The sequence below is a fragment of the Hoplias malabaricus genome, chromosome Y (assembly GCF_029633855.1).
Source record: "Hoplias malabaricus isolate fHopMal1 chromosome Y, fHopMal1.hap1, whole genome shotgun sequence".
Taxonomy (NCBI): Eukaryota; Metazoa; Chordata; class Actinopteri; order Characiformes; family Erythrinidae; genus Hoplias; species Hoplias malabaricus.
In genome coordinates, this window is record NC_089820.1 from 3,014,038 (window position 1) to 3,027,795 (window position 13,758).

The 13,758-nt window shown below is 36.2% G+C and overlaps 1 protein-coding gene across 2 annotated transcripts in view; it reads right to left on the reverse strand.

Moving 5' to 3' along the window:
* Window positions 1-88: 88 nt before the first annotated feature.
* LOC136678694 (smoothelin-like) overlaps window positions 89-13,758 on the reverse strand; it is a 74,054-nt gene continuing 60,384 nt past the window's right edge. The window contains exons 11-20 of one of the 2 annotated variants that reach the window (XM_066656794.1): window positions 12,716-12,898; window positions 12,550-12,625; window positions 11,263-11,442; window positions 9,489-9,551; window positions 9,311-9,377; window positions 8,739-8,909; window positions 7,644-7,761; window positions 7,228-7,379; window positions 4,194-4,362; window positions 2,392-2,529 (exon numbers count right to left, since the gene is read on the reverse strand). In XM_066656794.1, coding sequence (XP_066512891.1) covers window positions 4,215-4,362; window positions 7,228-7,379; window positions 7,644-7,761; window positions 8,739-8,909; window positions 9,311-9,377; window positions 9,489-9,551; window positions 11,263-11,442; window positions 12,550-12,625; window positions 12,716-12,898 — 1,158 coding nt within the window. In that variant the 3' untranslated portion in view covers window positions 2,392-2,529; window positions 4,194-4,214. Of the gene's footprint in view, window positions 2,530-4,193; window positions 4,363-7,227; window positions 7,380-7,643; window positions 7,762-8,738; window positions 8,910-9,310; window positions 9,378-9,488; window positions 9,552-11,262; window positions 11,443-12,549; window positions 12,626-12,715; window positions 12,899-13,758 lie in introns of both variants that reach the window. The other variant, XM_066656793.1, reaches the window with a different exon arrangement.

Below are 13,758 nucleotides of genomic sequence, written 5' to 3' on the forward strand. Positions count from 1 at the left end.
AAACACCAGATTGATCACTTGAGAATTGCAATATGTGAATGTGTAAAACAACTACTTCCAGAAAAAAATGAAGCAGATTCATGGTTTTGTAAAGATGTTTAATTGTCACTTCATATTAACTTGCAGTGTTTAGAAATGCTGAGTGAAAAATGTCCTTTTGTGCAAAAATGTAAAAACAAAATTGATGCCCTTTGTCAGACAGTAATTTTTCCCCTTAAATATACAGTGTTTTTTCTGCAACATGGAAAGGACTGAGTCTTATTCAGCTTGTAGTTTCCTCAGCTTTCCTATTCCATTATAGGAGCTTTTAACTGACTCACTTTTTTGACTAAGAAACCTTTACATACAGCAGTGAATGTGTAGCAGTGATATGGCTTTAAAAAGATCCACAACATCCACAAATACTCATTTTTACAAAATCCATACAACATTGCTAATAACACTGTCTACAGTGACGGGTGCAGGGAACAATATATTTAAGCTGTGCCAGGTGCCATTTCTTATTCATTTGGAAGGAAAAATTGGCAAAAGTGCCTCTCCACTGCCAAAATGGCTAAGTAGCGCTGTAGACCAATTAGCACTTTTGGAGCTCTAGTGCTCATGCAGGACATATTTAGGCTACAGACTAAACTAAGGAAAAATCCAGAAAACAATAAATAAAATACTTCAAGCAGACTTAATTAAAATGACATGTACGCAAAAAATGTTTAGGTTTTAAAATTAGAAATCAATGTACACAAAGACAAGTTCGCAAATGCTAATGTTGCTAAACAGTGGAGGGCTTTGTTGAAAGGAGACATTGCAAAATGTGAAATATTTTGCTTACACACAACTGGACTCTATATCCAACAGTGCCATGATTTGTACATGAGGATTCAGGGGTGGCACACAAAAAAAACACCCTACTTCACCCCTTCCTGTGAGATCACAAACACAGTTGGCAAAAGGAAAATTGGCAAAAATTAGTAGATGGGCTAAAGATGCTAACCTATTAAAATGGTCTATGAAAAAAATTGTATTAATACATAAAATAAATTTGGTTTATTTTTACTGGTAGTATATCTCATCCTTCAATAGCTCAATGTTGTACAGTAAGTATAATAACTTAGCATATAAATTAATAGAAGTTAAAACAGCTTTGAGTGCTACCATAATGTCCATTTCATATCTATTTTTTTTTTACCCCCAACATACTCTTCTCCAAATCAGCAATTAAACCAAAATTAGTTAAAAACTGGTCCAAGTACCAAATATATATAAAACTCTTCAAATTCTAATAGAATTTAGTATTTAAGTATATATCACTTCAGTTCAAGTTGTCAACTATGAAAAAATACTGGACCCAATGTACTTATTGCTGAAGTGAAACATTTTGTTTTCTCAGCAGGCTCCAAGTCTTACTTTGGACATATGCATAAGCAAAAATCCTATATATAAGTCATAACGTATCTGACTGAGGAGCCATTTGTCATTTATAAGAATTTATGTCCACTTCAAATAGTTCATGAAAAGTAGAAAAACATTTTAAATATTCATCGCAACAGTGACACATAAATTAGGTTAAACATTATTTGGATAGTTGTGTAATTCCATGATGAATATTCTTCTCTTTTACATTTTATAGAACTGTACTAATCCAAAAACAAATTGAGCACAGACTAATAGTTACTTTGACAATTACTTTGAACAAAAAATATGACTATGAAATATTGACGTGATACAATTTAAGCTAGTTTTAACAATGGGTTGCACTGTCATTACATAAAGTTGTGAGCATTAAATCTGCATGCTGGTACTTATTCTAAATGTAGTCACTTGATCCTTACAGATTATAAATGTTGAAAATCATTACAAAGAAAAATTCAAGTATATGTGAAGCATGCAGATCTGAATTCCTCTACAAATCAAAACAGTACCATAGAATAAATTTACAAACCTTAATTTAAACCTTAGATATATAGGCCATCCACTTCAATTCACTTTATGCCATTAGCATAAGAAATAAAATAACAGGCAGTTGAAAGATAATAAGATGTACAGCAAAACATTTCCTCTGGGACTCAGCACGAGATTCAGCTTTAGTTTAGTTGTTGTTACTTGTTTGCCTATTTTTCATTACGGAATAACTATATTTAAAATTTTAAAAAGGTTCTTTTCTTTTCTTAGCATTAGTTCATAGACTACAGCAATATGGCTTACTTGAGGCTCACTTACATCAAAGATTTAAACATTGGCTTACTACAGTTAAAACTAGATTATAAAAGAAAAGCAATAAGAGCATTTTGGGGAACAGTTCTATCTCCCACGACAACACTGTGGAACGGGTCTTTGGACGTCCAGACGTGCCTGAGGAGAATGCCAGAGTCAGCAAGCGGTCAGCGGTCCGAGCGGGCTTGACACATCATCTCATATCTACGTAGGTGATTGACCAGCGACTGGACATAGGTGAAGACACACTTGGAGTCAGGCTTCTTGCCCATTATCATCATGTCCTCCACTTCCAACAGGGGCATACAGTTAGCAAAGGCCCTGATTGAAAACAACATGAGTGGGTGGAATGAATGAACAGATAATAAAATATACCATTACAAATAATAGCTTGTCCCAGCTGTCAGGAATGGTGAACCTGCAGAGACTGTATCTTGCTCAACTAAGCACAAGATATAAATATCAACTCCCACCCTTGGGGGGGAGGGGGATGTGGCGGATGGGGAACACCTATAGGCAGCCAAAAATACTCTCACCAAACTCCTCTACCTTGGAAAGAAATTAGAAACCAGGCCCCACCTTGAACTATCAAAATCATAAAACCTATCAGTTACACATAAGACACACAACAGTGAGCCTGCTAACAGAAAAAAAATCAAGATAATCAATGGAAAAAACACAAATCAGTAGCTAAATCTATCTAGAGCACTGTAAAATTAATTATTAATGCTGGAAAAAAAATAGACAAGTTCTATCCTAATGACTCCTACAAAATGAAATTACTTATCCATTCTGTTTACTAGCCAAAAAAGACAAACAGGCCATCGAGCAAATTTAAAACAAGACACCAATGACCATACTTATCGTTGTTGGCATTTAACATTTCTAAAGGCATCCACATCTGGCAAGTGCAAGAGGATTTCTGCCTTTGTTTTGTGCTGTTTTGTTTCCATCATGCGTTCTAAAACGGTAGCTATAGCAGAGACTATAAAGGACGTTAGGAATCTTTGATCCTCCCATGCTCTTTCTTTGTGTCAGAAGGCCCAAACCAAGACCATGTTTGGGCGTCAGATCCCAGAGCACTGCTCACTCCTGCAAACACTGAGTGATAGTGACCGTGGCCAGGCGCTTGATATGACGTTATGTTGATCCACCAAAACTGACAAATAAAGCTTTGATAAAGAACATCACCTGACTTCATATGAGTTTTACACATTCATGACATTGCCTTTTAAGCTAATAGTTCCCAACTTTTTTATTTCTTTTTTACTGCTTGTTTCAGCTGTGATTTATGGTACCTTCTTGAGTGGAGGTTATTTCCAATTGTAAGCAATCAAGAGAGTTTAGCAAGAAGACAAACTCACCTTTCATGCTGTTAGAGACTACCCTGAAATTATGCTATGATGGTTTAAAATCCTATACACCACCTTTGAACTTAATGAAATGACAGTTTACAAATGACAAGATTTGCCTTTATTGTCTTGTCCCAAATTTATTCTAGCATCTTTTTTATGTTTGTACCAGAGATGTGATGCTCATGTTATTGAAATCTTATTAATATTACCTCAAACTATTGTTGTGCCAACTAAACGCAAATTTAGACACTTGCCTTATACTGCATATAGACGCTATGTAATCCTAAATAAGCTTAACTTTATTCACACAAACGAAGACAAATTTGGAAAAACATCAGGCTTCAACATGGCTGCTTTTACACTTTACAGCTATGCAATATAAATATGAATTCCTACTTCTTTTCAAGGACTAAATTTCAAATGCACATTAGCTGATCAACTACATTTGTGAAGAGGGCAAAAGCTGCCAAAAATAATGGTTTTGAATATAATATCATTGTGAGTCACACGACCTTAACACCATCTTTATCTGAATGAAAACGTGTTGCCTGGCCCACCCCACAATACTTGACCCAAACCATGATTTGACTGGACAGGTGGTTTCCTGAAAGGCCTTAATGCCACTCTCACCGTTCTGTGTCAGTTTGGACCTTAGGGGGAGTTTTTGGTTTTGACCAAGCCCTTCTGCACCAGGCCTCTGTAGAACTCTTGGAGGTACGTATACACGCACTTCCAGTCAGGCTCCCGCATCCGCACCATATCGTCCACATCCAAAAGCTGGGGACAGTCTGCAAGCGTCCTACTCGCAAAACCACGAAATGAAGAGAGGGGTGTTTTGGGGGGAGAATAGGGTGAGGTAGGAAGGAAGAAAGGGAAAAGGCATGAAAAAAGAAAGAGAAAAGAAACGAAGTGAAAGAAAGGGTGCGGTGTGCAGCCAAACACCAGGGTGAGACAGGGGGACAGTTAGGAGAGAGAGGAAGAGAAAGAGACAAACAAAAATAGAATACACATTACATATGTGTTGACATACATTTTAATGTGCTTTCATGCTTTATGAGCATATGCACAGACACAACTTTCATTCAGATTTGTTGGTGGATATTTTTCTATGCAGGATTTCTTGGTCAGGATGTGTGTGCAAAAACATACAAAAGATTAAGACACCAAGGATTTAACAGCAATGTTTGTGTCCCGTTATATATATAAGAGTATATGGACCGTGAGGTGAGGCTACAGTGAGGAGTATTTGCACATTGTGGACACTGGGTGATCCATATGCAAGTGAGGATAGGTGATAGATGCCTAATTTACTGCATGTACACTGCAAAAAAATAAAAAATACCTTGGCAACACTAGTAAAATGAATGGCAACATACAGAGATAACTTGTGACACTTGGGTAATACCGCTGGTAATAATAAGAAAATAATTGGGTAATAAGCTGATCAGGGAGCCCAAATTAAATGTCAACAAACTATGCTTTAAATTTCTAAATGTTGGAGTGACATTATAAAATTTTTCAACAGTGAATTATAGAGCACTGTATATGTGAATTATGAATATTCAATAATATTCTTAAAACAAATATATTATACAGGATGTTTAGGGCTGCAACAAGGAATTGATCAAATCTATTATAAAAATAGTTTCCAATAAATATTATCATCAGTTATTTGGACTATTGTTCATTTCGTAGAAACATAAAAATTAGTTAATCCATTTGTCACTCTGGACATGCGCAGCTGTTCTGACATCACAAATACTGCACGTATAAACAGACAGTTTGTTGCTATTACTAACATTAATACTGTGGGCTAATGGCAACTTTAGGGAGGGGGCTATGTAGTAGTGCTAACAGTCAATTATCTGTCTGTACTCCTATTGCTCCACTCTTCAAAGAAACTGCTGCTTTAAAATCTGAGGACTTACAATAGACACTAAAAATGGCCATCATTAGCAGAGGCCACCAAAAGAAATTACAATCTGTGAGCACCTGGGCTTGTTTTAAATCATGAAAGAAAATCAAATAGAAAAATGAAGCTTGGCTAAATTTACACATAAAATAATGGGAGCAGAACGGCTTATTTCATTTGTCATTATAAATGCTGTGTTATTTACACTGAGTTATGTCTCTTTTCCTAATTGAACACCAAGTGGAGTTGATACTAAAAGAGCTGATACTTCGACTACTTGAGTATCCCAGACACCTCAACACCATCTGAGTGCCTTTGCTTCTCCGCAGGTAAAATAGCTTAGCAAAACAATTTAGCCCAGAACATGTGACAGGTTAACAATTTACTCTGTAATGAAAAATCTTAAAGAGACATTATTCACTGAGGGTCAATTAGAGAGTGCCTACTTGTATTTTATGTTCAGAATTTGTTTATTATATAAAAGTGTTTGTTCACTATATTTTATTGAAATGTTTTAAGGTTTGTGTATTTTAATATAGTTTACATTAAACCAACTTGTTGATTAATACAAAATATAACTGATAGGTTAATGAATTATATAATAAATGTTAGTTGCAGCCCTACTGATATTAAGTAAACCATCTTGAATGCAGGCTGTTTAATATTTTGCAGTGTACAGAATTGGTTCCTTAAATGTCTCAGCAGTTAGAGGCCACAAGGCTGACTCAGTAATTCATGCAAAGCATTAACTGTGAAATGCAGACACTGATGTGTAAGTGCCCATTAGTCAGTCAGGGTGAGTGAACGATCCAAAATTAAGTCGAGAAGAGAGCAGGAACAACTGACAGGAGACAAATCGTAAAAAGAAAAAGTCAAGAGGGGTCTGAAGACCCATTCATGATTAACCAAGGAATAAAGTCAAGGGTTCACTAAACGATGCCAAGTAGTGCTTATCCAGCGGAGGACACATGTGTGTCATTCATTAGAGTCCAGCTAGATGCGTCTGGTTTAGTAAAGAGTCAAGCTGTACGGGTCGTTACCTCTCTGTGTAGAGGAGGGAAAGTGGAAAATGAGAAAAAAAAATTGTAGCAATTCATTAAGGGAAAGTAATGTCACTGAGCAACAGTCCTTGAGGGACCAAGGAATTGTCAGTGGATGTAAAATGCATAAGGCAGTACAATTACTTCAATGATATCATGAACATCTCATTAGATTAGCGCAAGTAATCACACTTAGGGCTAAACACACAGTATGTTTCATTTGCACTAGGGGTTATGTTAGTGTCATTAGGACAGAGTTTCTTGGAAAGCCCTGTAGACACCCAGAGCCTTTTTGATAAAAATCAGACAAAATCTGTCAGCACACACTCTAATCCTCAAGATCCGCCTCTGGATAATATCACGTTGAACTGCAAAGCAGCACAAGGAAAAAGCTGGCTAGTAATGGCAAATTTGCTGCAACTTTATTGGGATAACTTGTACAAGTTTACTTGTATTCTAATCACTACCATATCCAATGAATCACTCTAAATATTATGAAATGACATATTCGGCATTAGTGCAGAGTGTGTTTATCAGTTAAAAGATTTAAGAGATGAAAAATGTTTATTGGCTCTGTATAAATGGTTAAAACATAACACCCAAAGGTTAAACATTTGTTAAATATTTAATTGCTAGAATTAAACATTTACAACAGTGTTGAAAAAAGCACAAGTAAATGTACGTGCTGGTGTGTGCTCATTTATGCACTTACTCTGCTGTTTTAAAGGCCACCTCGAAGTTTTGCCGTCGATTGCTAGGACTGAGAGCAGAGTAGTCGAAGGCCTCAGGGAAGAAGTTGTGCACTAGAGCACAAAAAGCCATTCCATCGCTCCAGCTGGATGAGAAGTTCTGAATGTCCACATTCTGAATATATTGACAATGGAGGGGGGGTAAAAGTAAAACTCAGTAAAAGAGTTGGAATACATAGGACAAAATGACATGAAGAAGACAAAGTCTGTATGTATCTTTGTAAATAAATAAGTTTGCTTTGTGTAATAAAATGTGTATATTCTGCCTGGCACACACCACTGGCTGTGGTCTAACAAGCTATTTTATAAGCTAGTTTTAGTAGCTTAAGGCACAGTAGTCACACTTAAGAATAACATTAATGCTTGTTGACCTACTTACATCATAGTCGCGAGTTTTAGCTCTGCACCAATCCAACAGCATCTGTTTGATTGAGTTCGCGTTGGGTACACCAAAGCTAGTGGAGCGCTGGACCCTGTTTATTTGTGAGGCTGGGGAACTGTTACCAAAAAAGAAAAAGTTTTTTTCTTTTTTATCCATATTTCTTTTTTATAAATATTATGGCGAATCTTAAATGCAAACGATCACTTCCAAAGAACCATCCATAACTGTTTTTAGGTATTCAGTGTACTATTGTCTACTGTCATACAAAGAAATATTTCACTGTCAGAAACCACAATTTTATTTGAGGTATGATAATTTGGAATTAAGAATGAACAGCACCAATTGGTGAGCTTTAAGATTTTTTGCTACATTACCTTGTAATCTCATGCCAAACTAGACACAACTAAACATGACTGATTATCTCTGAGATACATCTAGGATTTTTAGATTTTGATTACACTGACACATCAAAAGATTTCCATGTTAGAATTTCTGTTTACAATCTCAATCTGCCAAACCGTAGCCAAGCCATAAATCTATGAAGGTACCAAAACAGTGTTATTTGACATTTATTATATTTTAAAGCCACTGTCAGTCAATTTGTTTGTGAATATAAAAATGCATCTTAATCTTACATATATGCCACGTGAAAAGCCTTTGTTCAGGGGGCTGCAGTGCACTTTGAGAAACGCCTTCTGTATTAAATTTTAATGTGTCCAGATGCAGAAAAATGTTATCACCACAGTTCCCCTGATAACCATTCCAATCCCAATAGTGCTTTAGAGGATGAATGAGCTGGAAGGCTGTGTCTTTACCAAGGTGAGTGTCGTGAACATACTGCTAAAATTTATCTGAGGCACAACTGCTGTGACGTAAGCCAAAATTAGCCTGGTGCAACTCAAACTCTTCCAACAGAAGAAAGCTGCGGGAAATGTCTCTATATGTGCCACTTCAGAGCCCATTCATTATAAAACATACAGGTCAGTGTTAGAAGAAACGTATGACAATGAAGGGACAGTGGCTTTAATATACAGCTTATGAATATTGTTTATGAAAATTATTTGAGAATGAACATTAAGATGCATTGCTCACCCTCCACCATCCTTCTCAAGCTTTTCAATCATGGCTTTTCTGGCCTGTGAGGCGGATGTTTTGGGCAGTGTCTGAGCCCTCATAAGCTCCTTCTTGCGTTCAGCCTGTCTGCGCTCCAGCGCTGCCAGGCTGCCTCCACTACGTGAGGAGTCATCCTCACGATCAAATACACTGAGAATAAATAAAAAAGAAGGAATTTCAAAGAAATTAACTACAAGTCCAAAGGAGATGAACTCAGGAAATTTCCTTATTCACATTAACACAAGTTTGACTTCTGGATGGATTTTTATTCCAACACTGAGTCAAATATACAATAAGCCAATCTAATTTTAGTATATTTATATTTCACATAATTTAGTACATAATTTCACATTCAGAGTTATGATTCTGAAGGTAGCATTGTAAGTCAGATATGCCTAAATCATAAATATACATACTAAAATCTACAGAATGCTCAGATAACCTCTTACAATGGCTTTTGCTAAGTACTATATTAATTATATATATATTTCCTCTTTGGAATATTTATAATAAAAATATTTAAATGCCCATCTCTGATGGAAACTACTCACCTTCCAACCTTCTTGGTTGAACTTGAGGAAGAAGAATAGCTGTAGGACTTAGTTTGCATGGTGCCCCCTAAAGTCAAATCAGAAAAGCAAAAAGAGTGAAGGTGAACAATTTATAGAATATTGCAAATTATTAATATGAAAACAGCAAATAAATTTAGGTTCAAACTGAGTAACTTACTGTCAGACTTCTGGGTATACGTAGCTTCCATAATAGTGCTTCGGGACACCCTGCTGCCATCGCCTAGACATAAAAGCATAAATAACAAAACACATGGCTTAAATAAAATAAAAATGTAAAAGTTACAATAACAATAGTGAATTCTCATTGCGAATATGTTAGCATTCTTAGTATTCATTACTCATTATAAACACAGCATTTTTTGTCCTATATTAAATTCTGCTAACATAAAAAAAAACATTTTCTTCATCCCAAATATTTGAAATTCTTCACCCAAAGATACAGATGTTGGGTCTAATAAATGAAAGCACTGTTAGTGACTAACACATAGATCCATTATTGATAATGTTATGAGTTTTTTTGCAAGTTAAAATCATATTATATGATTATATGTAGTCTCACAAGACTGCTGTCAGGAATCATCAGTGGAATTACAGCTTAATACCAATTCAGGTGCAAAACTAGTGAAAAGTATTCAGGCATATATACCAGATAACACACCACACACACACACAGTCAAAAACCATCGTACCTAGCTCTTCCTGAGAACCTCCCAAGTTGGCTTCTGAAGGCAAAAGAAGAATGGAACAACAGAGCGAGGAAACAAACAAAAAAAAGAGGACAGCAAAGTATGAGTACACTCATTACCCTGATGGGAATGTATGAGTGATAATGAAGACCGAATGAACGAAAGAAAGAAAGAATGAACAAAAGAAAGAAAGAAAGAATGAACGAAAGAAAGAATGAACTAAAGAAAGAAAGAGAGAATGAACGAAAGAAAGAATGTTGTGGTGTGTTTCTTCAGGACATTAGGAGCCACCTACTTTGATATGAAATGGCTGCTGAAATTCTGAATGTTGTGTGTGATGTGTAGTCACATGAATCAGTCTTTAAAACTGAATTAAAATAAAACAAAGCCCAAGAGAAGCTCTTATCACAGACGCTTCAAATAAAACACATACCCAAACAAATGAACCCAAACTTTTTGGTAATTTGTATATAAAACTTCCAAACAGTTTTGTGCTTTCCACTGGATGGCGCCTACTCAACTCGGCTCAGCTTAGTTCTACATGTTTTTGGGACCTGGTCCCTTTCCCATTAGCAAAGCTCGCCCACGAAATGGAGCCAGTGACGTTTCAAAACACTGTCTCTAAAGGAACCGTTAACTTTGGAAACCAAAAACAGTGCAGTAAGGTTAAACATGTGTTTACTCATCTTGTATTCATGTGTTATTTTTGTTTTTTTGGGACTGAACATGGCTCCACGCTTTAGTTTAAAGAGACCAGTAGAGTTTTTTCGCTCCAAGTTGCACCGTCCGGCTTTCGCTGGAGTCTTTGGTCTGCCACAAATCCAAGGAGCGTTTAAAGGCCTTTACAACAACATGGTGTAATTTTACAAGCTGCAGTTAGATCAAAACAAATGTTATCTTTACTGTACCTTGGAGACTTTACAAGTGGTTTGTTTTGGATGACTGAATTTTGTCATGACTGCTCTGCGAGGTTTATGGGTAATGTTTATTCCCTACTTGGTTCGTTGGAACAGCGAGTGTGCAGGTAAAAAAAAAAAGTACCTGGTTCCAGGTACTAAATTTACCTAACAAAAAAAAACTAAATAGGCAAGTGGACCAGTAGGTAACAATTCTAAATGTTCCTAAGAAAGTAAGACAAAAGGTGAGAATGCTGCTTGCACTAATTTATTATGATGCGTTTACATATTCTGTACACTCAAGTATGTTTGTTTTATAATGGTGATTTGGTGAGGATCCATTTGTCACCTGATTGAGCAAAACGGTTGGTTTTCGTGATCTCACTGATGGTGGAACCATCTGCAGACTTCTCAATCTTCTTCATCACCATTTCCCCGGCACCTGGGCCTGGCCGAGTCTTCTGGGACCTATCTTCTCTCTGCTGCCTCAGCTCCTGCAGACGCACCTCTCTTTCCTTCTCCCTTTGGTCTGAACAGGACAGCAAAAAAAGAGAACAGAAGGAAAGATAAAGAACAGAAAGCACAACATTTATGCCAGGTAGAGGGGAAATTTTTATATATATATATATATATATATATATATATATATATATTAGATAAATTGAGAAATAAGAAAAGAAAAAAAAACAGCCAAAATAAAAAGGACTAAAAAAGAAAAATGTTAAAGTATTAGTTTTATACATAGAAGGATCACTTTGCACAATCATGTAGTGATCTGTAAGACATTATTATTGGGGTAACAATAAAACAGCAACCTACTGTTCAGGTCTGAGCCACACATTAATTCATATATACACATAACATTTATAACAGAGAAACAGTTCTGAGGCAATACGTCTTTCTGCTGGACATGATGATCTCTTAATCAGCCCTCGAGTTTCACTGTCTTACCCCTACATTTTCATTTCTAAGCACCACAAATACAGAAAAGAACACAAAGCTAAAAATATACAAATACTCTTCGGCACAAAGACTGATATTTACCAGCCAGAAGGAAAGAGCTGGCATTTGAGGTTCTGGGAACACACTTTTTTCCTGGTAGTAATTTATAGAATTGTATCTCTGTGTAGAGCTGTAAGACCAACACACTTTAAACCAGGCTTATAAGGTGAAACACTGGTGAACTTTCAGAAATGTGGATGATACCAATATGCTATTCATGCAAATGCAAATCAAGTGAAATTACCACTCAGTTATATATAACTATAGGTGCAAAATGAGTGAAAATGCTGCAGGCATATGCACAAATCAGATATCAGAACCCCACACACGCACGGGCAAATAGCCATCATACCTAGTTCTTCCTGAGAACATCCCAACCTGGCTTCTGAAGGCAGAGGGGAAAATGAAAGATGAAATTAAGCAATTAGAGAAAGGAATGGAAAGCAAAGAATTCTGCTGTCCACATATTACCCTGACGTAGGCCATGGAGAGAGAAAGGCAGAGATGGACAAAGGGAAAAAAACTAAGAAAATCAGACTGACAGGAAAAAAAAAAAAGATAAAAAGAACAAAACAGATAAAATATGAAGGGATAAGAAGGCGGCAAGCAAGAATAATATGGCTGATGGACACACCTCTCTTTTTCTTTCGAAGTTCTCTCAGAGCTGCCCTGATCATTTTCCGCTCTTCAAAATCTTTGGAGTCGTCAAGCTGTTACATCAAAAATAAAATAAAATAACCGTGATTGCAAAAGGAAACTTTGTTAGCTTGAATGGTCTGGAGGTCATTTAGTGACTATACCATTCTGTCCAGGATCTCCTCATCCTCTATGGCCTCCAGCTGTTCAGAAGTGAGCTTGGCACTGCTGGTGCTACAGTAAACGTTGCTCTTCACCTGCGCCAATGAGGAGCCATTAGGGACAACAGGGGCTTCACTGGCCGTCTGGACAGAAGGTTCCGTTGTAAAGACCGGCTCCGTTTCCATCTGTGAGGGGAGAGGTTTAGAGACACAGTGAAAGCTGTTTATCATTACTGCATCTCAGACGAATACATATTTTGCTAATCCAAAAAGAAATTACAGTCCACTAGCAACATGATCATTTAAAAAAAAAAAAACACACACACCAAAATTGCTGTGATGCCTGAATTGACTAAGATTACACGATTTGATTAAATTATCTTGGTCAACAGAGATATATTTTTTAAATTAATTAATAAAACTGCTGAATAGAACTGAATTTTACTCATCTGTGACTGGAAGAATTTGTTGAATTTTATATTTATATAATTTAGAATTTTATTAGAAATAGCTCAATAATTTTGTTTTAGCCAATGTAATGATGAAAAAGAATGTATATAACAATTTCTTTAAACAATTACACATTAAAAAAAAAAACCTTTTATTTAGGTTTTAAATATAGGAAAATGTTTTTATATTATATCTATTAGTCAGAGCTAAAGAACAGCAACATCTTGAGAATACAGCCTTTACAAATATGTGCTGAAAAAATGCTTTTTTCATGATTTTAAAAATGTTTTATGAACATTCTAGCTTTTGTGTTGTGTCTATTTGAATTTGGTCAGCACTTTAAATTTTTAAAATTAGGGAACAAATGTAGTGTTGAAGGCATAGGAGATGTGGAGAGGGGAAAAAAAAAAAAAAAGCCATGGAGCTGGGGGAGGGGGATGTTTCCGAATCTGATTTATCCTTACAGCTGTGTTTACACAAAAGCCATGGAAGCTGGTTGACATTTAAACAGAAATGAGAGCACACTGATTTCTCTGAATGTCCCTGAGAGGGACATTCAGGCTTACATGCTCTCATAACCCAATCCCACTCTACGG